The sequence below is a fragment of the Acomys russatus genome, chromosome 30 (assembly GCF_903995435.1).
Source record: "Acomys russatus chromosome 30, mAcoRus1.1, whole genome shotgun sequence".
Taxonomy (NCBI): domain Eukaryota; kingdom Metazoa; phylum Chordata; class Mammalia; order Rodentia; family Muridae; genus Acomys; species Acomys russatus.
The window spans coordinates 20,415,528-20,440,747 of record NC_067166.1 but is presented as its reverse complement, the minus strand read 5'-3'; the positions used below and the strand labels follow the sequence as shown (position 1 = coordinate 20,440,747).

At 45.6% G+C, this 25,220-nt stretch overlaps 1 protein-coding gene across 1 annotated transcript in view; it reads left to right on the top strand.

Annotated features, from left to right (window-relative positions):
- The window catches only part of Map1b (microtubule associated protein 1B), an 89,034-nt gene that overhangs the window by 49,838 nt on the left and 13,976 nt on the right, over positions 1 to 25,220 (top strand). Inside the window, exons 3-4 of the mRNA XM_051172426.1 lie at positions 15,984 to 16,066; positions 18,643 to 18,783. Of these exons, the coding sequence (XP_051028383.1) occupies positions 15,984 to 16,066; positions 18,643 to 18,783 (224 nt within the window). The remainder of the gene's footprint in view (positions 1 to 15,983; positions 16,067 to 18,642; positions 18,784 to 25,220) is intronic.

Genomic DNA, 25,220 nt, shown 5'->3' with positions numbered 1-25,220 from the left:
TGCTAGCTAAGTGGATGAGATTCTGTGCTTTTGCCAAACCAGTAACCTAAGAATTGAATTTGACTTCTCTTGCAGGCCAGCGGTGGCTTCCAGGGAGGAATTTGAGAAACATCTAGATTAAGAATCAAAGACATCTTTCATGGTGCTGGAGATGCTGTCACTAATTGAATGCCCCCCCCCCCATTACCATGTAATAGAAGGCAAGGGTGGGAGGGAGGCATCCCATCACAGAAGGTAAAAGTCTCCAGGTCATGTAGACGTGACCTTAGCTTCTGCAGTGGCTGTGCTGGGCCCCGTGGGGGATCTGGAACACAGCCCTGGCTTCAGTCGGCCACTATCTTACAGGATGCAGTGGACAGTCAGCCTTTCTGAACCTCAGTGTCCTTGTCTGTGAAACATAGACCCTGCCCATCCAGATCTCCATTACTTGAGGGACAGGCTGCAGGACTTCCATTTGAGCTGCCTAACTCCAGCCCAGAGGATGTTTCCCCGGAGCTGTAGCTTTGCGCCTCTTGCCTGGCTCCACCCACTATCCTCTATCCGTTAAGCCCTACCTAAATGCCATCCTACTCAGAAGGTTTTCCCAGCCCCTCCTCTTGTCCTCAAGAACTTCATGTTCCCTCCAGCGTGTGCTTGAGCCAGAAAGTGGCGGTCATCTTGTGTTTTCTGCTGGCCTCTTCTCCCCAGTGTTGAGGGACACAGCTTTTCCAGGATTTGGTGGGTTGAATATCATACCTAGCAGGAAGTACAAGGAGGCTTCCCACTCAGGTGTTCATTTGCTCTTACACTAACCTGTGCTCCTTTCCCTTGTGATAAATATATATATGATATATGATGTATATACATATATACATAGGGGATATGTATATACATATATATATACACACATATACACACACACATATATACACACACATATATATACACACACACATATATATACACACACATATATATACACACACATATATATATACACACACATATATATACACACACATATATACACACACACACATATATATACACACACACATATATATACACACACACACATATATACACACACACATATGTATATATAGGCTCCCATCTTCCCTGGCGTTCTCTTGGCCTGCGTCTTTTCTCTCATTTTGGAAAGATATCTCTTATTTTCTACATAGCGAAGCACTCTTAAGATTGTCTCAAGGACAAGGGATGGGATAACAATTTAGATGTAATATGAATAAATTAATAAAATATATTTTTTAAAAAAGATTGTCTCAAGGTACAAGGCTGAGAAGCACATGGATAGGACACATCTTTTATTCAAACAGGAACTAATTTGAAGCTTACATTCGGAAGGGCCTCTAGCATGTCTCCATGGCCATCCACCCTCTAGCCAACAGTTGGCGACCTTTACAACACAGCTTCCTAGTTTGCCTGGACCCCTCACGCCCAGGTTGAAAGGCAGCCCTGTGTTGCTGGTGGTCCCGAGGACCAGGACCCATTCTGGATCTGATGGCTGGTAGATTAGTAGGTCTTCAGATAGAGTAGTAGGTCTGGGTTTCATATTCATTTCGACAAGGGGAGGCTTCACTCCCTTGTAAGATGTCTAACCCGTTTCATCTGTCTGTCAGCCCTTGAGAGGCAGAGGTAAGCACATCTCTGTGAGTTTGAGGCCAGCCTGGTCTACAAAGCAAATTCCAGGTCAATTGGACCTACTTAGAAAGACCTGTCTCCAAAAAAAAAAAAAAAAAAAGAAAAACCTAGTAATTTATTTGATGTCTAAATTAAAGCAGATCTCTCTGTTTAACAACATCCTCAGGTATTTATAAATAGGAAGTTTATATAAATGATAGCTTGTGTGGGATGTCTTATGTGGTTATTTATAAATACTCACTGCAGGAGCAGGGAGGATGACTCACTGTTTAAGAGTGTTTAATACTTCTACAGAGGACCAGAGTTCAGAACCCAGCACCCATGTCAGGCAACTCACAATAACTTGGATGCTTGTAACTCAAGCTCCAGGAGATCCAATGCAGGCAGGCGCGCGCACGCGCGTGTGCGCGCACGCACACACACACACACACACACACACACACACACACTTACAAATGAAAAAAACCTTATAAAACACTGACTATAAATTTCTGTCTAAATCCCTCTTTCTATATAGGCACCTCTTTGCAAAGCCTCTTTTCTACTCTACCACACTCATCTGTTTACTGTAATTAAAAACAAAAACAAAAAACTCAAGCCCACAGCTGGGCGTGGTGGCATACGCCTTTAATTCTAGCACTTGGGAAGCAGAGGCAAGTGGATCTCTGTGAGTTCGAGGCCAGCCTGGTCTACAAAGTGAGTCCAGGAGAGCCAGGGCTATTACACAGAGAAGCTCTGTCTTGAAATCCCCCACCACCCCAAAATTTCATTTCTGGAGAGATGGCTCAGCCGTTAAGGGCACTGACTGCTCTTCCAGAAGACATGGGTTCACTTCCCAGCATCCACAGGGCAGCTCATGACTGTCTGTAACTCCAGGACCCAACACCTTCACACAGATATACATGAAAGGCAATGATAAGCAACAGCAGGGCTGTGACAAGAGTGACATCATCTGTTGTTTGAAATTCAGTGTGTGTGGAGAGGGCCATTGTGAGTTAATCTTTGGGACATCTTCAGTGACACCGATTTTCCTGTTGTTCTGGGTCTCTTCAGAAGTTGGGTACATATGCCACAGAGCATATATACTGCTCTACTGTTTGTTGGGGTTTGAGTACCACAAGAGAACCTTGATAGAGGCTTAAAACGAGGAATAGGAGCCAACAAACGAAGCCGGGCCTTTAGAACTAAAATGTTATTTGGTCAGGTAATGGCTTATTAACACAATGACTTTTGGTGTAATCTGCCTTAACCCTTTAATCAAAGAGATAGTCATATGCTCTATTCTAATTCCTGTCGGTTTTAATATGCTTCTCTCACTGATTTGACTGGTTTTTGCTTTTCTGGCCACTATAGCCTCGGGTCTTGGCATGTAGAACTTCTTACTATATACTGATTACATGAGCAAATAGCTAAATGGATATTTAAAACATACTGTTCAGACCATATCCTCGGACCAAGCATCTATAATGAAACAGGATCTTAAAAGGCATGTATCAGGTGACTGGAGCAATGGCTCAGTTGGTAAAGTGCTTGCCACTCAGGCAAAGGGACCTGAGATTAGGTTATTAGCATACACTTAAAAAGCTGAGGTTATTAGCATACACTTAAAAGGCTGGGATGGGACTGGAGAGATGGCTCCGTGGTTAAGAGCATGTATTGATCTCACAGGGGACCTGAAATTGATTGTTTACAATAACCCGAAACTCCAGCTCCAGGGTAATCCAGTAACTCCATCTTCCAAGACCTCTTATGCTCACATGCCTGATGCACACTGCCAGGAGAGCATGTGCTTGTTGGAGGATGAGCTGGCAAAGCATGCCAAGAAGGACCATAGAGGGAGTTTTTTAGAACTGGGCACCAGTGGACTTGGGCAGGAGAAATCATGATACTGAGAATCTTTCCCAGAGCTCTGATGTCCTACCAGCTGTTAGAGTTAAGCATTATTATGGTCAGTGTTTCATATGGCTCAGGATCACTTGTTCCAAGGCCCAAGGTTCAAATAGCTGGCAAGGGAATTTAAACATAGGTTTTTCTGGCTATAGCCCTAGTCTTTAAATTTCTAGACTATACCACCCCAACCGTGGTTGGGCCAATATAAGAAAACCTGTGTCAGGTAGAGGTATCCTGGTATATTAAGCCTCATGAGTTTGTTTGTTTGTTTGTTTGTTTTATGTTCTACAGAGTCTAGGGAGATAAGAGAGGCACTTGGACCTCTTTCCAGCACCTGATAGTTATGGGTGAGAATATTCCAGAACCCTGCTGTATGACAGGCATGTATCTGTAAAAACACATATGATTTTGACCCAAAGCATATTGCATGCACTGTACTTCTCTGTCTTCCAATTGGACCAATGTCCGCTGATACCTGGAGCTTGTGTCACCCTGAGAAAAGTTGACGTGGTTGCTTCAACACTTAGTGTTGTTTCTCATCTCCCACTTCGGCCTTCTCACCACCTAAAACCAGCAAGACCCTGTGATAACACAAGGTCCAGAGAGTCCTCCCCACAGAGCCTCCTAGGAAGCCAAGGATAACCTAGCTTGTCTTTATAAGACTGTTCTCAGACATATAAAGGGAATTTTGACCCCCTCTACCCACCCCCAGCAGCAGTGGCTGGCTCAGTTCCAGACCCAAAACTGAATTAAAACCCCCATTAAGTACTTAGTAAGGAAGGCTGTGTGGTGGCTGGCTGGGAAAGTGAAAGCCGAGGGAGGGAAGGGGTGGGCATCTCCAGTTGGCAAATACCAGGCTGGGAGGGGCAGGCCAGGAAACAAGACAAACAGGGCCTCTGTTCTGCCATGCGGACGTGTCTGTGAGTCTGTCAGATCGGTGCAGCCACATAATGTATGCTAATTGCTAGAGTTCCTCTTTTTGTTGTTTGTTTCCACGGGGAATGCTCGGTATGAACGCTCCAAAATCAAAGAGACTAAGCAGAAATGCCAAAATGTACAGCATAGAGGACAGAGAGGAGGAACAAAAGGAGGGTTTATAAGATGGCTTGCATTGTTCTGCTCAGCGTTCATCTTCATGCAAGCCTGGCTTGCTGTCAGTGAGGAGAGGAGGTGACCCCCTGTGTGCTGCTACTCTGTGGGCAGTGGGTCCAGTGTTGGAGATTTATGAATCACATTCTTTTAAAAGCAAAAAAAAAAAAAAAAAAAAAAAAAAAAAAAGGCAAAGTTAGGGGGAAAAATCCAGAGATATTTGATTTTAAATACCAGGGTGGATTTAGTTGAGCAAGGAGAGCTGGTGGATTTAGCTGGAGAGGTTGTTTTCTTGGATGCTTTCTGTGCCCATTAGCTTGTGAGTTTGTTGTGTGGTCCTCTCTAGTGTTTAATAGAGGGCTGCTCCAGGCCCTTAGTTGCATTACTTGGGAGGCAGAGGCAGGCAGATCATAAAAAAGGAAGATGTGGTGAGGAGGAGCACATGTGAACAGATGTGGGTTTCCATGGCTACATGTGAGCTTAGCCCAGGAAAAGATGGAGCGTGCAGATGCAGCAGAAACCTTGAACGTGTGCCCATGGCCTTGGAGTTAAAGAGGCCACCTTTAAAAATGGGAGGAATGCAACGGGGATTCACCCAAACCCACCTAAGATAAATTGATAATTAGGTGGTAGGAAGGCCTCATTTGGCTTCCCCAGACCAAAATGGGTAAAGAGCAGAAATGCTCAGTGGTCCGTTGACTGTCACCGAGGGGAAGGGAAGGTCAGGATCATTGGGGACAGGTGTGCTTGTCTGGGTAGCCAGGCATCCAGCCATGACCGAGGAATGCAGGCACCACAAGGGTGGGAAAGCAGGTGCTGGCCGGTCTACATGGATGTTAACCATCCTACCGCCCCCCCTTGGAATGAGTCAGTGTATAAACGAACAAAGTTCGGACCAATAACAACAACAACAACAAATTACAAGTCTCTGGAGGTGGGCTGAAACTGTGTATGACATGGTTGTAGAGAAGAAGTTCTCAACCTTGCCAATGCTGCAACCCTTTAACATGGTTCCTCATGTTATGGTGGACCCCCCCCCCCACAAACACACACACAACTGTAAGATTATTCTCATGACTGCTCATAACTGTAATTTTGGTGCTGTTATGAATTTTAATGTAAGTATTTGTGGGTGGTGATGGTCTTAGGTAACCCCTTTGAAAGGGTCATTTGACTCCCCTCCAAAGGTTTTGTGACCTACCGATTGAGAACCACTGTGGTGGATGAACCCAAGGTGCCACCTGTATGTCACTTGTTATGGATGGGAGCACCTGGGACCTCAACTTCAATTGAGGAAAGGTGTCCAGTCTTTTGAGCCTCACCCTTTTAGGTGAGCCACTAGGTCCTTTCTGATGGGCCACTAGGTTGGTTGCTGCCATTGAAGGTAGTTTCACCAACTTGGCCTTTACTAGGAAAAAAAAATATCTGGCCCACGAGGCTAGTGATAAGGGTAAGTTGGTAGAGTGATTTCCTGATGTGCACAGAGCCCAGGATTTGATCTCCAGCATTGTATAAATCATCTGTGGTGGCACATACCTGTAATCCTGGCACTCAGAAGGTAGAGGCAGGAAGATCGAGAGTTCAAGGTCATCCTCAGCTGCTTAGTAACTTTAAGGTTAGCCTGGCCTACATTATTAGATCTTGTCTCAGAGCGAAATCAAGCAAACCAAATCCAGTTCATACTATTTCTACATGTTTGAGAACCAAAGACTGGCCCAGGATGGATAGCTGTTTTAATTGATTCTAAGTTTAATGTGTGTTCTGTCCTCTAGCTGTATTTTTCCTCTTCAATGGCCAAATACAAAAAAAAGACTAAGACAGTTTTCCAGATTGAAGGCAGGGTGGGATTGAGCATGAGTAATAGCATGTTAATTTGGTGCTGAGAGGAGCAAAAAAGGGTTTAAAAAGCTCAACATTTCCTTGGATTTAATCAATGGTTGGAGTTTTGGGTGGCAAACTAAATGTCAGATAAGCCTGTTAATGGATTCTGAGAATCAAAAGGTAATGGAGAAAGGTAGTGGAGCCTTTAGCGATCATATTTTGTCCCAAGAGAGATAATTCTAGCATTATGTTCAGACGTTAGGAGAGAAACAGAAAACTGATGTAAAGATGATTTTAATGAGGCTACTCACTGTGCTCTTATTGACCATCCAAGCAGCTAATGTCACACTGTCTTGTTTCTTAAAGGAAAAACAAAACAAAACAAAACAAAAACAAAAAAACAAAACACAGAGCCATCTAAATCACCTGGGCCATTGCAGAAGTACAGAGCCCCAGGCCCTACAGACCTCCTAAATTGGGATAGCTCAGGGTGGTCCATGCATAGGAGAATTTTATGAAGCCCACCAGTGGCTGCCCCATTTTGGCAGGCCTGTCTATTAACATATCCTAGTGTCTATGGAAGCCAAATCAAGAGAGTTTGGGATTGAATTTGAACACCAGATATGAGTTCTCGTTAGGCTATTTGGTGTCTGGAATACTCTGCCTCAAGCCTGTGCAAAGGTGGTATGAGGTCAGCGTTAGAACAGGATGCAGTTAGAGGTTACTGTGTGTGGGGTGAAAGTAAGTCGAAGAGGTTGGGGGTTCATCTCCCCTTTGTTTTCTCCAGCACCTCCATCAGCCTTTTCCTGCCTTTGCTGCCCTTTAATTATGAGCACTTCTCAAGCCTGTAATCAGGAAGAAGTACGCAGCACTCTCAAATAGCATCAACTGAAAATAGATCCTGATCTGGCGCAATCTATGACCCAAGCTTCAGAGCTGCGTTTCTCTCTGCTCCTGAGCATCGCCACCTGAACGTCCCATGGGGATGTCAAATGCAGCACACCCCAGGTGACACTGGTTGTTATCAGTGTGTCTTTGCAGTCTCCCCCTGCCCTTACTCTCTCTCTCTCATTCCTTTCCAATCTAACACTTGATTTATGGTGCCTCATAGTTGAGCAAGGTGGCTGTGACTGTAATCTCAAGCACTCAGTAGACTAATGAGGTGGGAAGATTGGGAGTTCAAGGATACACTGGGTTAAACAACAAGTTTGAAGCTAGCCTGGGCCACGTATAGTGAGAACCAGTCTTGAAAAAAAAAAAAAAAAAACCTGAAATGAAATAATGAGATAAAATGATGCCCTAGTCCCTGGCCTGGCTCTACAGACTTAACCACTGATTCTGTCCCATGGGACAGTCAAAATCCTTGGCTTTGAGTTCCTCCTTCTTGCCTGTAGAATGGGAGGTGTGTCTTCCCAACGGGGCTCAAGTGCACATTAATAGAGATGATAGGCCTAAGGAACTTGGGTCAATGTTGAGCTAGGGTAGATATTCAATATATCATAGTCATTATTACTATTTAGCCCTTCATCAAATATTGATTGAGCCCCTGCTGTGTATGAGGTTTCCTGAGGTAGAAGTGCTCAGAATGCTGAGTCTCCTCCACTAAAACCATGTTCCCTTCAGGATAGAGGCAGGGCCCATTCATGTCTTAACCCCAGCGCTTCATTTATGAAGATCCAACTGATCTGTCTGAATTAAATTCCAGAAAAGTCTATCCTCTGTAAGCAGTTCACATTGTCTTCACAGGTAAGAAATACTTTCTTTTTACCAAGGCAGTAGGGATCCTTAAGATTTAAAAACAAAACAAAACAAAACAAAACTCTCCCTGAAATTTTATTTTCAAGAAAGTCCAGATGGGTTTAGTGGCCCAGGCCTCAGATCTCAGCTGTTCAAGAGGCTGAGATGGGGGAGGATCACAAACACAAGGCTTGCCTGGTCCACTTAATGAGACCTTTTCTTAAAAAAAAAAAAAAAAAAAAAAGTTAAAAGGGCCAGGGCTGTAGCTCAGTGGTAGAGCTCTTGCTTAATATGCCTAAGGCCTAGGTCAGTCAGCACACAGTACCACAAAACAAACAAACAAACGAACAAACAATGCTACCAAAGTCAACAAGCAGGACACCACAGGTGTGTGTGTGTGTATAATTTGTTTACTTACTTATGTATGTCTTTATTATTTGTTTGTTTGTTCAGGTAGAGTTTCTCTGTGTGGTCCTGGCTGTCCTGTAGACCAGGCTGTCTTAGAATTCAGAGAAATCCACCTGCCTCTGCCTCCCCAGTGCTAGGATCAAAGGCATGCACCACATCCAGCTATAAATCTATTTTTTTTTTAAAGTAAAGACTTAGCCAGAAGGTGTAGCACACACCTTCTCTGCAAAGGGAGTAGAACCCCTGCCTGGCATTATCCTCCTGCAAGTTCTGCACCTGGTGCTCGGCTGAAGCATCAGGGAATATGGAACATAAAACCAGGGTTATCCTGGCAGCAGGGGCAAAGCCAGCCTGTTGCAGCCAGGAGGCTGGGTGGTTTCTGCATACTCAGGCCAACTGGGGACAGAGAGAACCTTGGGAGTCTAGGGCTTTAGTTATTTGTTTCCAGGATGGGGACACATAAAGTCCAGGAAGGCAGAGCACCCAAGGGAAGGGTGGATCGAAGGCCCAGCAGCCATGGAAAACCAGAGCAAAGCCAATGACCATGATAAAGAAAAACAGTTAACAACAGCAAGAGAGTGTGGGGAAAATGAGATGTAAACTCCAAACACTGAATTTCGTGCAAACTCCAAATCCAAAGTGATGAAGACAAGTTTCACTACTCCTAAACGCCAGTCATCTTACTTACACTGAAAAAGATCATTTAAAATGTACCCCAAATTTGTGTAGAATGGGATTTGGTTTTTTAATTCTCTTAAAAAGCAAATGGCCAGAATTTGAAGAGCAACGTGGCTTTCAAGAATATGCCTCAGAGCTGAAATATCAGAAACAAACACTTATTCCCAACAGAAAATGAATACCATTTCTGGGAATATCAGGGGGACCATGGGGGAGAATTTGGCTGACCATTCAATAGAAACAACCCTGTAGGAGGGTTGGCCATGGCATCCAGCATGCTTTGGATGACTGTCAGCTGGCCCACGTTGTGTGCTAACCTCTTACAAAGGGAAGTCTAGGCATTACAACTGGGCAAACTTTATTTTGGGTGAGTGGCTCAGGACAAGGAGCAAAAGAGATGCTGTCACATCCCTGGCCTTGGCCATGAGATGCTGAGCAAATCATTAGACCTCAGGTTTGTGGTCCAGGAAGAGGAGAGAAGAGTATTTGCACTTAGGATGTCTTAGGACTGTTGAGAAATTTAAACACAGCCCGATGTGCAAGGCCAAATGCTTAGCTATCCTAAATCAGTCTTCATGTTTAAGGTTTGATTGCTGTGTTCCTGGGATGGGCTTTCAGCTTCATAGTTTGTGATCCAAGTAGTGACACCTACCACATGGAAGGCTTTCTTAACCATGCCTATAAAGTCATCCTACCCATTGGATGATGCCTTTTAGTAGTGGTCCCTGTTGCCTTAGATGCCAGGCTAGTAGAAATTCCTTTCCCAAGCCTAGGGTTAAACAGATAAGTTGGAAGAGATGAACAAGTTGATTTGATGATAGAGGGCCTTAGAGAAATCAAACTCCCTATAGGGCGAGAGACTTTGTCTCCCTGAAGAGAGAGGTATCATTTCCAGGTAAACAGCTAGCTTTCTGTCTTCTGTGTTGATGCTGCCCTTGGTCTTTGGGGACCCTGGCAATCAGGAGATACTGAGTCCCTCAGCACCTTTGTTTTTTTCAACTTTCTCAGAAGCAGTCATAAAGGATTTAGTGTCTGCCCTGTCTTGTGGTCGTGTCTCTCTAGGCTGAGGTGATTTCTTGCTCCTCGAGGGGACAGGAAGGTGGCCCTTTTTTTGTTCCCAGGTTGCCTCAGTCTCTCTTCCAGAAGCTTTTTCCCATCTCTCACCCTGAGTGAGGTGGTTGGGATGTGCTAATCGTGGCCTCTCAGAAGCTGTTACCTGGTAACCTATGCTCACCCACTCTCCGTGGTGTTCCTGTTCATAAATCCAGGTTGGACAGAGGCATTCAGGGCAGACCACTTTGGGCCCTTCACAGCTTCCTCGCTTGCTAGTACCACCTTTCCAGGTGAGGGAACTTCAGCGACAGTTCCTGCTGAGTCCCGCTTGGTTTCCTCCCAGAGTTAATTCCTTCCATACCAGCTCTGTTTCCCTTCAGAATGACCACACATTTGCCCTGCATATTATGTGGGTTCCTAGAGTAAGGAGGTCTGGTTATGTTTTTTTTTTTTTTAAACTGTTATTAAAAGCTGCCTGGAGACTTGTAGGTAATTACTGACCACAGGGCTGTGATTTCCAGGCCTGTGCAGCTCGTCTGTTGATTCTTGCTTTTATCCATTTAGCTAAACTTTAACTGACAGGGTTTTTTGAGGGCAAAAAGGTTGAGGTGAGAAGTTTCCCAGTACAGCCCCACACACTGTGATGAAGAGGTGGGGTTGAAGATAGGGTCTTGTGTAGTCCAGACTAGCTTTGGATTTGACATGTAGTCGAGAATGTTCTTCAACTTCTGATCTAACTTCCACTTCCAACGTGGTGAGCTGAGAGGCATGCACCACCGTGACCAGTTTGTGCAGTGCTGGAGGTCAACCCTAGGCCTTGGTGTATGCCAGACAAGCGCAACTGAGCTACATCCCACCCAAAGTTCTGTGCGGCTGGCCTCAGCAACCAGTGGGCCTGAATTGAGCCATAGTCAAGCTCTGAAACCCAGGAGGGCCTGTGTAGGAGAGGACCTATGTTTGAGTGTCACACTCATGCTGAGAGAGAAATCTTAAAACTCCCAGAAGAGATACATAACTACCCTTGAAACACGGAAATGTCATTTTTATCTTAAGGCATTTTAAAGATCACCTAGACGCAATTAAGCATAACCCAGCAAAACCACCCTATTTCAAAAGACAACATAGATCCCAATTAAATCAGATTTTCAAAATGGAGGGGGAAAAAATCCCAGCAATAGCTGCAGAGTATGAACCGTTTGAATTTCAAATACAGCTCTAGGAGGCCACAGACAAAAGCCCATTGTCTGAAGATCCCTGCTGCTTCAAGGGGTCCACGTTGTCGCTTTTGATTCTGAAGTGGAGCAGACCCTTTGTCGCACAGCAGCCTTCTCTGTTGCCCCCACCTCACCAGGTCGAGCCTTACAGCTATGTGGAATGTTTTTTAAAGGAAGACTTCAAAGACTTTTTTTTTTTCCATATGGAAACTGAGTGACACAACTCCATGTCCAGCCTCCTCGCAAGGCTGAGGAGGGTTAGCTATTCATGGGCTGCCCCCTTGGTTTCTTTATGAGGTATCTATGGGGAGGGCAGACTAAAGGGTGAAAAGAGAGGCTGGGAATTTCTTTTCTGAAGCAACTGAATGGGACCTTTACAGGCATGGGGTGGTGGCTTCTCTCTCAGAATGCCTGGCCCTTCCCAATGTGAAACATTCCCCAAATATTCAGCTTTGTGAGTGTCCCAGCTGCCTGAGCAGACAGCCGCCTGCTGCCAGAGAGCAGGCACCCACGGATGCTGGGTGTGGGGAACTTGACAGGTTCCCTCAGCCAGGGCCCTAGCCTTGCCAGATACTGGGGAGGCCCAACCTTTGGCTACGAGTCTTGTGGTTGGATCTGGACAACATTCTGGCGGAGACAAGAACTGGAAGCTTCTCTGGCTGTCTTTATATGCCTTCATCTACTCAAGTCAACCTTATAAAAAGGCATCTTGGTGCATGAGCATTGCCGGTGTCTTCCCCCTGAGTCTTTTACAAAGACGGACAGGACCTCATTCACTGAATTCCTGGGCAGACTGCTTTGAAAAGTGGCTTAGCAAGAGTGGAGGTGGCCAGCAGCTGTTACTTGGCATTTGTTTTGTTTGCAGCTGAGGAAGCCAAGGAGGAAGCAAACGTCTGTCTGGTGGATGGTAAGAAGCCCCTGGCAGGGAAAACCGGACTGTGTGGGCAGGCATGTGGCCGTGTTGACTGTTGTCGCCTTTGAAGGGTGCAGCCAGCAGGACTGTGGGCAGCAGAGAAAGGGCTCTGATTGCCTCTGTAAACCTGGCTTCTGTCTGTCCCTGTGACTCCTACTGAGCACAGTTAGTGACAAGAGTCACACCCAATCTCATGCTGCCTGATGCTCTGGGTACTCACATCAAAGATAGGATAAAGAAATAGCCACTCATTTCTTGGTTCTTAAATGTCAGCTTCATGTTGCCTCAAGTTCGTGTCTTCAAAGACCCCAAAATCTTTGTTCCGAGGAGACCACAAATAGAAGGCCTTAGAGACTACTTGATTGAGAATGGATCTGTGTTTTTTCTTTTTCACTTTATCACCTATGTATTTGAATTGTGGTTTCTTTAAGTGTGTGTGGTTGTCAAAAGGAAAAAACAACCCAAAAGCCAAAAAGCAGGGTTTTTTTTTTTGTCATTCACACTTCTTTTTTTTTTTTAAATTTTTTATTATTAATTTATTCTTGTTACATCTCAATGGTTATCCCATCCCTTGTCTCCTCCCATTCTTCCCTCCCCTTTTCCCCTTATTCCTCTCCCCTATGACTGTTCCTGAGGGGGATTACCTCCCCCTGTATATGCTCATAGGGTATCAAGTCTCTTCTTGGTAACCTGCTATCCTTCCTCTGAGTGCCACCAGGTCTCCCCCTCCAGGGGACATGGTCAAATGTGAGGCACCAGAGTATGTGAGAAAGTCATATCCCACTCTCCACTCAAGTGTGGAGACTGTTCTGACCATTGGCTAGATCTGGGTAGGGGTTTAAAGTTTACCGCCTGTATTGTCCTTGGCTGGTGGTGCTTTAGTTTGAGCGGGACCCCTGGGCCCAAATCTGTCTCTCACAATGTTCTATTTGTAGGCAAAAAGCGGTTTTAAAAGCAATTACAAAATATATTATTCATGACTAATGAACTGTGTTTTCCATGGCTTAGCATCTTTTTCATAAGCCCCAGGTCTTTGCCTGCTCAGGCCATTAACACTGTTTTATTTGGAGTTTCTTCTTCACCGGTCGTATGGAGTAGGCCTTGCATGACTCCAGTTAATGTTACTTTGCTGTGTGTGTCGGTGCTCTGGCCCACCTGACCCCCTCGTATTCTCTACTGACATCTTGCACTTTAAGCACTCCTTTGTTTTAATTTGTCAGTTTTTCTCCTAGCTAGCTCTTCTTCCTCGGCAGCATCTGATGTCCATTTTGCCAAATCCAAGTCCTGGGAACTTGCATCATAGGAAGCTGTAACCCAAGGGGTTCAGAGCTAGGCAACCTGGGGGCCAGATCTTGGCCCGACCACCTGTTGTGGGGTCCTGAGCTGCTTGTTGTCTTCTGTCAACTCCTTTTCTTCAGCGGGAGGGGGCAACGGTTGTGGCACCACGTGTGAGAGCTCTGTTTGTTTGTTTTTGTTTGTTTGGTTTGGTTTATTTTTATTTATTTATTTATTTTGAGACAGGGTTTCTCTGTAGCCTTGGCTGTCCTAGACTCACTTTGTAGACCAGGCTAGCCTTGAACTCACAGAGATCCTCTTGCCTCTGCCTCCCTGAGTGCTGGGATTACAGGAGTGTGCCACCATGTGAAAGCTCTTAAGAAAGGTGGAATGAAACTGGATAGACCTCAGAACAGTGCCTGGCACCAACATTGTGTATCTTGGGCTACTCAATTGCCTCGCTAAAGTTTACTGGTAAATATTACTGTTAGAAAAAGCAAGGGCAATTGGGAACGGTAAGAATGTTGCTATGCCACTGTTTCTGTTTTCTGTGATCCTTCATCATACAAAGAGGAAAACCCTAGCAAGCTGTGCCTGGAACCGCCTCCCTTCTGACCGCTTTGCTGAGATAGTGTACATAGCATGCCACTCATGCACGGAAAGTGTTCTCTCCAGGGATTAGTTACCCGTCTCATCAATTCTCTATCTTGTGATAAAATATGTATAAAGAAAAATTTGCCCTTTTAACTATTTTTTTTAAATGCATGACTCAGGAGTGATCCTTACATCCACAAGGTTGTATAAACCATCACTTCCATTTTCAAAATGTTCTTTTTACCCCAAACATGGCACAGTACCCATTAATCAATAATTCCCTAATTTCCCTTCCTTCAGCCTCTAATAATTACTATTTTGAGTTTATCTATTCTGGATATTTCATAAACATAAAACTCTATTTTATTTGTCCATTTGTGCCCAGCTCTTTTCATTTAGGGTGTTTTAGGTTCATCCTTGTAACATTAGCAGAGCTTCGGTTTTTTTCTATGCCTGACTAATATTCCATTGTGGGTAGACCACCATCCAGTGGCATATAGGCAGACACTTGAGTTGTTTTGCCTTTTGGCTATTAAAATAGTGCTGTAATTAGCATTAGCACAAAATATTTGTTCAAGTTTCTGCTTTCGATTTGCACCAACAAATGGAACGGCAGGGTCATACGTGGCTCTGTTTTACTTTTTGAAGAACCCTAGATTTGTTTTCCTTTTGTGTTTTTCTTCCTTGACATCTTCTGTTTCTTCCTGCCTTCCCAGCTTCATGGTACCTCCAAACAGCAGGCATGCTCTCCCTCCCAACCACAAGGTTTCCTCCCACAATTCCGAGGGAACGCCCCTCTCTGTCCCTTGTTTGCTGGTAGAGTGACTCTGGCTACATTCACTGGAAGCCTTTCATCTCCTTGTCGGGGCAGGGTAGAATTTGTAGAAGGGCCATCCACAGGGCTCTGCTGACTTCCGCCAGTGGCCGATAAGCCACAGGATGGTCCTATAATGACTAGGATATCAAAGGCCCTGCAGAGTGTCTTTAACCAGGCTCCCTCATCCCAAACCACACCTAGCTTTGTGTTGGTCTCCATCAAATTTTGTGTGTGTGTGGGGGGGGGGTAATATGGCCACGCTGTCATGTGGGACCGTTGCCCCCACTTCTCATTTGCCCACAGTCTCTTCACGTTTCTACGAGCAAGTGAATTAATTAGCGAACACCCCCAACAGACCGCGAGCTTGCCTCAGACAGCCATTCTGGCTGCTGGGCTCATTGTTAGCCGGGTTTCAGGCCGACATTCTTCACAATGAGGTTCCTAATTAATCTCCCGCACAGTTCTCACCAGAAGAAAGGCCGTTAGGGAGAAACATCCCCAATTATCATGAGAAAGGAAGTGTCAAGAGCACCCCCCCCCCCGTTGGGTTTTCCTGGCATCCCTCCCTGGTCTCAGATGAAAACCCTTGCCATTGGGTCAGGAGGCTGCCTAGTGTGACCATGAAAGACCCAGTGTGAGAGCCTGGGGGCCCCAGGCCACACCCATGCAGCCGCTCCGGGTTCAGCTTGCTGTGTCATACACGCTTCTGCTCAGTAGCACCCTCTGTGTTTCCCAGTTCCCAGGGCCACATGTGAGTTGGAAATTGCTCTGCTGTCTGAGGAGTAGGCGAGCAGCTTCAGTCTGGAGAAGCTAAAGTTCTCTTCTTTGTGTGCGTTTCTTTTTGTGCCTTCAGGACAAAAGATCCTTCATCACCGAAGTGACGTCTTAGAAACAGTGGTTCTGATCAACCCTTCGGATGAGGCGGTCAGCACCGAGGTGAGTATTCAGTTCCGGGAGGTCACTTGGCTGTTCAGAGGGGGCTAAATGGGTGGAGATTGGAGAGGGATGCAAGAGGGAGAAGTCCCAGGTCCCAGTCTTCCTCGATGCTTGGAGCCTGGCTTTCTGCATCTAGTATCATCTCGGAAAGCCTCTTCCAAGTCAAGGACACAGTGGCCAGTGCCAGCTGGAAGCCTATTGGTGGATGGGTGTAGAATTGGGGGTATGCCTCGGGTATGTTGTTGTCAGGATGGGGAGCAGGAATGTAGTGGAAGAAATAGTCTGCAAGCCCCTAGGCTGGTACATACAGGGATGGAGCTCAGAGAACTCAGCATCCCAGTAAGCCTCCCTGTTTAGGGCCATCCCCGCTAGCTCTCTGCCATGGCGGGGAAGGCAGGCCAGCACAAGCATCCGAAACATGGTTTCTAGCCTAGGCCAGGCTTCATCGTCCAAGGTCTGCCACTTACAAGCTGAGGGCCTCAGTCAAGTTGTCTTATTGCTTCCATTGGCAGCTCTGTGCAAAGAAGATCCTGACAGCCCCTGCGTTTGATGCCCCTACTTGATGCTTTCTGAAGCGCTCGGGGCTGAGAGCAGAGTCCGGCTAGGATGTACACGTTAACCATTGAGCCTGTATCATTAGCATCACATGAAGTTATTGCTAGAGAGAGGAACTGGGAATTTCGGGGCCCACCTTGACGTAAGAATTTGGTGGAAGACAAGAGAATCCCTGGTCCCCTCAGGCCTAGCACAGAGGAGAGCTCCTTTTCTACCTCCTTGGAGATAAAGAGTTGCTTCCTGAACATTAAGGCAGCCAAAAGCCCTTGGCAGCATCACTGTCTATGGTGACTTCTGCCCACGCTTTAGCAACTCTGACTATATGGGTTTTCTAATGGGGATGTAATTTATAAACTGCAGAACCCGCCCACCAAAAGTGTATAATTTTGTGATTTTTTAAAAAGAATGTTTATGAAGTTATACAGATATCATCACATACCTGTCACCCCCTAAAACTTCGTAAACCCATTAGCGGCCACTCCACTGCCCCTTGGTGGCTTCTGGAAACCCCGATTTTTCCTCTCCAGGTTTTTTCTATTGTAGACATTCCTTATAAATGGGAGCATCCAACACGTGGCCTTTGTTGTTGTTGTTCAGCTGAACTTACTTAGCTCAATGGCTTCACAATCCAGCTGTGTCGTAGCATGTGCCAGTTCTGCACTCCTTTTGACGGTTGTATACTATTCCTTTTGCATACATATACCACATCTGAGTATCCATTCCCTGGTTGCTGGTACCCCTGCTGCTTTCAGTTTGGGGCTATCATAATCAGGCCTGTTCTGACCTACTTCTGTCTGCAAAAGCTTCAGGCACGAGGTTGCAAAAAGCACTGGAAAACCAATCTGTCACCTAAAAAGCTGGAGGTTCAGTGTATGCCCAGGTAGATGGCCTAGAATAACTGTGAAACAGGAAAAAAGGAAGGGAGGAAGGAAGGGAGAGAGGGAGGGAAGGGGGAGAGAGAAAGAAAGGAAGGAATGAAGGAAGGGAGGGAGGGAGGGAAGGGGGAATGAGGAAGGAAGGAAGGGAAGGAGGGAGGGAAGGAAGGAGGGAGGAAGGGAGAGAGAGAGGAAGGAGGGAGGGAGAGAGGGAGGGAGGGAAGCTGTTTTTCAAGAACCCAAGTCAGTCTGCACCACACGAGTCTGAAACAACCGCCTAGGTACGCATGTTTTTCCACGAGTGGCTTGCGGGGTTCTCTGGCAGGGGTCACGACATGTTTAGTTTTAATTTTTTCCCTGGCACAACATGATGGAGGGTACATAGATGTGTTCGACATTCACTCACTCACGAACCGGGTTTCGGAACCTTGGTGCTGAGGGTGGTGCTCCTGGCTAGGACAGCTGGCTCCGCGCCACTGAAAGTTCCCCGAGAATTCTTCAGCACTGGTTCTTTACAATTCAGTTTCCCTGATCGGCCATTCAGGGGTCGCCATTCTTTTGTTCAGTGTCAAGTACCTCGCTAATGCTAGCGCGGGAGTTCTGCGTTTGGCGTGGTGTGCTTGTCCTGCGGGTTTGGAAGGAAGGAATCCTGGGTAGGACCGGTAACTTGAGGCCTACTTGGACACACGTCTTTTCTGAGGATAGCTGGGGCGGGGGGACGGGGGGGACGGGGGAGACGGGACACCTAGAGTGGCATTATCCACATGGCTCTCCTGGCCTCATGGGCTGCAGGCTGCTAGCAGACGCTTTCCAACAGCTGTGGAACAAATGCTTGCCAGCTGTGAAGGCAGTTCCGAAAGGAGGAGGAAACTCAGGGGGGAAAGTCAACAGCCACCGCTGTCTTTGGTTGAAGCAAAATTCTAACACTGTATTCACGGGCACTCTAATAACCTCAGTGATTAATTTTATGAATAACTCCTACGGATACTCCCTGCCCCCACTCTCAGCTGAAGAAATCAGACTCTTGGAATGTGTGTGTTGGGTTGGTAGTAAGCTTCAGGCACGGTGGTCCTGGTGTTGGGGTGCGGCAGCTCTCGCTCTGCACCCTCACTTAACGCTCTGTGCTGCGCCTGCGCTGTGTTTTAGGTGCGCTTGATGATCACCGACGCCGCCCGCCATAAACTGCTGGTACTCACCGGACAGTGCTTTGAGAACACAGGAGAGCTCATTCTCCAGTCTGGCTCTTTCTCCTTCCAGAACTTCATAGAGATTTTCACCGATCAAGAGGTGGGTTCCGCGCAGCGCGTCTGAGCTACTGATTGGACGCGTGGGGAAGACAGGTGGGGCCTCTTTGAAATAAACAAAACTATGATCTAAAATGACTCAGGCCTGGCCTGGAGCACAGTTTACGATGATCGGTGGATGATTGGAACCACGGCCGGTGTGCTGGTGACATAGGCAGGCAGCAGAAGCTTTGGAATGATCAAATTTACAGGTGGCAGGAAGTGTTGGGGACACTAGACAGTACAGAACTCCTGGAGAAACTCAGCTTTCCTCTTTTCTGAGAGACTTCTCCACAGATCTCTTGGGCTTTGGCAGGATATCCCTGCCTTGATCTCTGTCAGGACTAATGCCATTTTTCCTAGTCTAATTATTTCTAATTTCTCTTATTATTTCTAATTTTTTTTCTAATGACTGGACCCTGTGTTGAGAAGCCGGGGTGGGGTGGGGAATGAACTGAGGGATGAGTCTACAGGAGTTACTATAGCCATTTGGATCTGTCTCCCTGAGGTGGCAGCCTTGGCATCTCCTGCCTGCTGGGAAGGGCCGAGCTGCGCCTTCTCAGCCTTTAGTCTTCCTCAGCTCCACACAGAGAGATCCCTGTGTGCTCGCCCTCTCAGCAAACTGCCTCAATAAAACCCTGGGGAGAGAACACACCAGTTCTCCCTCCCTACACAAGGGAGAGTGGGGGAGACAGCACAGAACTGTGAAAAGGAAGGTTTTTTTAACTCAGTGTGTGGAGCCCAAGCTCTTTCAGAGAGTGTGAGGTCATCTGTACCTGGAGGCACATCGCACCGGCTCAGCAGAGTGAGAAAGATCCCTGCGTGGTGAGCGAGTCCATGCTCAGAAGCCTCTGGGCTCATTCACGGCTGGTTTCCCTTCTAGCTTTAAGGCGGAAGCTTAGTTTGTGTCTTTCTCCAGAGCTGTATCCGTCTTGCTCCAGGGCCGAGCCAAACGCCCTGCTCTATCACACCCGCATTGCTCAATTGTCCTGAAATGCCAGAGAAAGAGCTATGATTTTTTTTCCCCCTGTCTGGACTGCTCTGAAATTGATGGAAAAGTCACTATAATACCAGCTCTTTCTCAAGATCACGTTCTTAGACCACGTGTTATGAAGGAAGGGCTCTTGGGCCTCTGTCTGGCATTTTCAGATGTCAGCATCCTGTCCCAGGGAGGGAAGTGGGCTGTAGAAGCCTGGAAGTGGCCCAGTGTCAGTCACCTCCCTGTAAGATCAGCTAGGCCCTGAGCCCTTGGCTGATTTACATGCACATGGACGCCTTCTTGCATTCCTGTTCAGTTCTGCAGATCCTTTCTACTGTTTGCTGTCTGCCCACATCATGGCTCATGGCTTTTTTCTTTCTTTTCTTCTTCTTCTTCTTCTTCTTCTTCTTCTTCTTCTTCTTCTTCTTCTTCTTCTTCTTCTTCTTCTTCTTCTTCTGCCATGAAACCAAACAAGGGAAACGTGTAAGGAAAAACATTTTACCATTGCTAAGATTTTACATAAGGAGGGATCATATGTCATTCGTCTGGGCCCCAAGTAATCTCCTCTTTGAAAATAAGGAATAGTTTTGTAAAGTTGTTGCTTAAATCACTTTTAAAAGCCCTGGAAATGGAGATATTTTTGTTTTGTTTTGTTTTATTTTGTACAGTGGGCTGTTCACGTGCCCAATTTTACCATTAGTTATAAAGCAAAAGAAAAGACTTACCTAAAGAATTCAAGTTCTGTAGGAGGGGCAATTTTTCCAGGGTTTGCAATCATAAAGGCTTGCACCTGATTACACCTGGCAGCCATCAGTGATGCCATGGACATCCATGACCTTCTCTGCATCCCCATCTTCTCCGGAGGAGGGCATGCTCAGTGTACAGGAAAGGATCACCAAAGTTTCCTCTACTAAGATAGACCATTGGTACCAGGGTGGTACTGGGAGGGAAAGCACAGGGAGAAAATGGAATCCCTGCCCACCTCCCTGCCAAACCGGAGGAACTCAGCCTGTGGTGTTGGGAAGTCTGTTTGCTTGTTTTATCTAAACATTGAGGAAAGGATGCCACAGCTAAAGTGGATGGAAAATCACTAGACTAGGGCCTGGAGAGACGGCTCAGCAGTTAAGAGCATGGTTGCTTTTTCAGAGACCCAGGTTCTATTCACAGCACCCACATGGCAGCTCACAGCTCTCAGTGACCCCAGCATCAGAGGACGCGACACCTTTCTCTCACCCCCAGGGGCACTGTGTGCATGCAATACACAGACAGACACTCAGGCAAAAGTAATTAAAAAGTATAAAACCTCTCCTGTTTGGAGCTATGGCTGCCTAGTGTTGCCTTGGAAGGAGGCTTGCAGAGCAACTTACTTGAGGCCATTTGCTGTCCAGTCTTGCTCCATTTATCCAACCCTTGAAACATGCTAATCAACTGAAAGAGAATCAGAGACATAACTTTAGAAAAGCAAACATTTCAAGAATAGTTTCAACCTTTTCAGGCAAAAGGCTTTCCTTTTTGTCTCATTATGTCTTCAAGAAGGGACTTTAACCCCATGTTCACCTACAGCACCTTCCCACCCATCTCCTAGATTAGCTATCTTTGATTTTACTCTTAGTTATCCATAAAATACAAAAGACCCCATGGTTTCCCTGTTATAGCAGATCTGAGGGAAATCCAAGTGTTCAGCACTGGTCATTCTTTGACACGTTGGAGTTATCAAACAGGAGGATATTTGAACCCAGAGCTAAGAAACTTTGAGTTGGTAAGAGAGATTCATTTGCATTCCATTCCATTTGCATGGGATGAGTGCTTAAAGCCCAGAGGACAGATGCCGTGCTCTATCTAGAGAAAGAGGCATTAAGTCCAACTCCTGAGGTTAAAGTCAAAGAGAAGGATCCTACAAGAGGGACTTGTCTCAGGAGTTTGTTTTATTTGATTTCTCTAAAAATGTCACAATTTGGGTAGGGGATAGGGATAGTATATCTCAATGGTAGGGTGCTTGCCTAGCATTCCCAAGACCATGGATTTGACAAACAGCATACACAGAGAGAGAGAGAGAGAGAGAGAAAGAGAGAGAGAGAGAGAGAGAGAGAGAGACAGAGACAGAGACAGAGACAGAGACAGAGAGAGACAGAGAGACAGAGAGACAGAGAGAGAACACAAGTCCACAACTTGTTAGATATCCTGACCAGATTCCAGAAATCGTCTGCCCAGATTAGATTAGGGTCACCAGAGTCAGCAACATGCACGGCTTTCAGTGCAGTTAATAAGTGAGTCTAAAAGTTACCAATTTCCCCCAAGCGTGACTAGATGTCAACGGAGAAGAAATACGGGCCTGGAGGCATTCTGCAATTTAACATAAGATGGAGAAAAAGAAAACCCATTATCAATATACCTTTTTAAGTACAGTACTTCAGTAGAGACCCAAGCCAGTGAGCGACCTTGAAGTTTAAGCTTCTTTGCCTTCATGTAAACCCAGTTTGACTGCCAACCAGAATCCCCAAGGTTTTCCATGGATATTGTTGCTAAGCTCCATCTTCCTATCCTCTTACCCTGTGCTGTCGAACCTAACACCTAACACTTATCTCTTCCGAATGCCACCCTGTTCCCGGTTGCCTTGTTGTTATAGCCTCGAGTCCCGAGCTTTCATAAGCGCCTTAGTTCTACCACCCCCACGTTTCATTATGCTTCTAGTCTTGAAGGCGTGCTCAGCTTTGACAGGCGTGTCTGCTCCATTTTCACCCTAGTCAGCACTCAACAGGACAGGAGCGAACATAAAGCAGCCTGCCCCAGATCTCCCTCTGGCTTGACATGAAGAAGCGTCACTTGTGTGGCTGCCTATGAACCCACCTAATTCTGCCATCACACGATTCCCAGACCCTGCTAAATGTCCTGCTGAAGCCTGGAGATACTCTGTCTACATTATTTCCTCTGCAGCTAAGCAAGTCGCTTAATTTAAAAAAAAAAAAAAAAAAAAAAAAAAAAGCAAATGTAGTTACAAGTTCATGGTTTAGAAACGAAAGTCTTGTTTTGTTAATATTTCCAGTAAATCCATTTATTCCTTTATCTTCCTTCCTCTTTCAGGAGGCCTGCACTTAATCAGGGGAGGTAATTGACAAAAGAGACGATTTTACCCCAAAGCACCATTACTCCTACTCATGTCTGTCCTACATCTTTGTGAGAACCATGGGGACAGTCTGTTTGATAAGCATCAGCAGGCACTTGGCACAGCTACGGGAAGACAGCATGGGTTGACCTGACCAGCCCCAGTGCAGTATAACCTGGTATACTGAGTCTGCCTAAACACTGGGGGAACAAAGATCCTGGAGCTTTCCTTGTGGTAGGGTTTGCTGTGTGGCTGCTGCTACTACATGGCTTCCCAGCTCATTTGGAAGCAGCCCCAGTGTCAAAGAACTAGTCAGTATTTCCTTACTGCTGCCAGCATTATTTAGTTCTTCTGCCAGTCACTGCATTTGCGTGGACTGAACATCACAGTGGACTAGGTATCTTTGGACCCCGCCCCCATCGCCCTTGAATCCTGACCTCATCCTGATGCTTGTCCCACCAGCCTGGAGCTGGACTATAGAGAAACACCTGGCCTTTAGCTCTGTTGGGTGGCCCCAAGGATGCTGTGATATCGTTCCTGCCTCTTGCCCTATCCCATCTCTCTCCTTAACTCACTCCAGCCCTTGTCTTTGGGTTCTTGTCCCATTGGGTACGGCATGTTGCCTTTGTTTCCTCCCTTAGAGTGTTAGAATGTCTCTCTCTCTCCCTCTCTGCATAGAGACTTGTGCAGCAGTGCCAGCTTGCCTTTCTAATCTCGTTAAATCATAGTTTTCTCTCCAGTGATGACTCTTGGCTGTCATTCATGCTCCCTGCCTTCCTCAGAATTCTTAGCAACGTTATTTGGTTTTTGAGTCACTGCCTACGTTTTGTAGGACCTCTCTAGAGACAGGTAAAGAGATGAAAAGTAGGATAACATTCCCCAAGTCTTCTCTTTGAATTAGGTGACTATATATTTCATGTTAAAAAGGTAATGATTGGGCGCTGAAGAGATGGCTCAGTAGTTAAGAGAACTGGCTGCCCTTCCAGAGGACCTGGGTTCTGCTCCCAGTACCTACATGCTGGCTCACAACCATCCATAACTCCAGCTCAGCGATTTGCCTCCCTTTTCCACCCATCATAAGCACCAGGCATACATATGGTACATATGCATGCGTGCAGGCAAAATACTCATACATATAAAACAAAATAAATAATTCTTAAAAAAAAAAAACTTAAGTTAATGACTGAATAACTCCGGGCACATACAACTAGACTATGCCTTCAATTTGCTTCAGAATAGCTAAACTGGATCTCAAAGAGTAAAATGGACTGAACTTAGTTTTAAAGTTTTTGCTGTGAAAGACTTACCAGTTAGGACTATTCTTTGATTGCATCCTAAAATGTAAAACAAAACAAAACAAAACAAAAACATGAAAATAGTTCTTATGCACTCTGTGTGAAAGTGAGAGAGTCCTGGCCATGTTAAATTGTGGCAGTGACACACAGCATGAATAAGAAACCATATTTTAAAATAAATATATAAAAATTAGCTTAACAAAGTTTAAAGAACCAATGAGATGGCTCAGTGGATAAAGATACTACCAAGCCAGTTGACCCAAATTTGATTCCCCATTCACCTCTGTCCAGGATCTACATGTTATAAAGAACCAACTATAGCAAGTTGCCCTTTGACCTCTGCATACATACTCCATGACACATACGTGACCAACAAATAAATAAATAAGTAAACAAAAAGCACATAAGTAAATGCAATAAAAACGAATCCTTATTTATGTTTGCTTTGGCCACCAAATAATCTGAACAAAGATTTGTATTTGTAGAGGGGCTGCCGGGCCAGTCGCATAGTGAGTGTGGGTAGCAGAACCTAGTAATTTTGTTGTGGTAATGGTCAATCAACAACTTCCTGTCTCCCAGAGGAGAAAAACAAACAAAAAACACACCACCAAACTTTTTTCTCCTGTGTCTATTAAACTAAAAAAGCAGACAGCAAGAAGTACGCTATTGTCTGATGTCCTTAAATGCATCAATCTGGCCCTTTGGGTCAAGTCCGAGGTGGCCAGGTGTGGTGGTGCATACCTTTAATCCCAGCACTCAGGCAGAGGCAGGCAGATCTCTGTGAGTTCAAGGCCAGCCTGGTCTACAAAGTGAGTCCAAGACTGCTAAGGCTATACAGAGAAACTTTGACTCGAAAAATAAAACAAACAAACAAACAAACAACAACAAAGCAAAAAACAAAAAAAAGAACAAGAACAAGAAAAAAAAAGTTTTCTTTTTAATTCCTTCTTTGAGAATTTTGTCCAATGTGTTTTGATCCTGTTCACCCCCTCCCATAACTCCTCCCATATCTGTCTCCTCTCTGCCATTTAATCTTGTTTTTTTCTTTTTCATTTAAACAAACA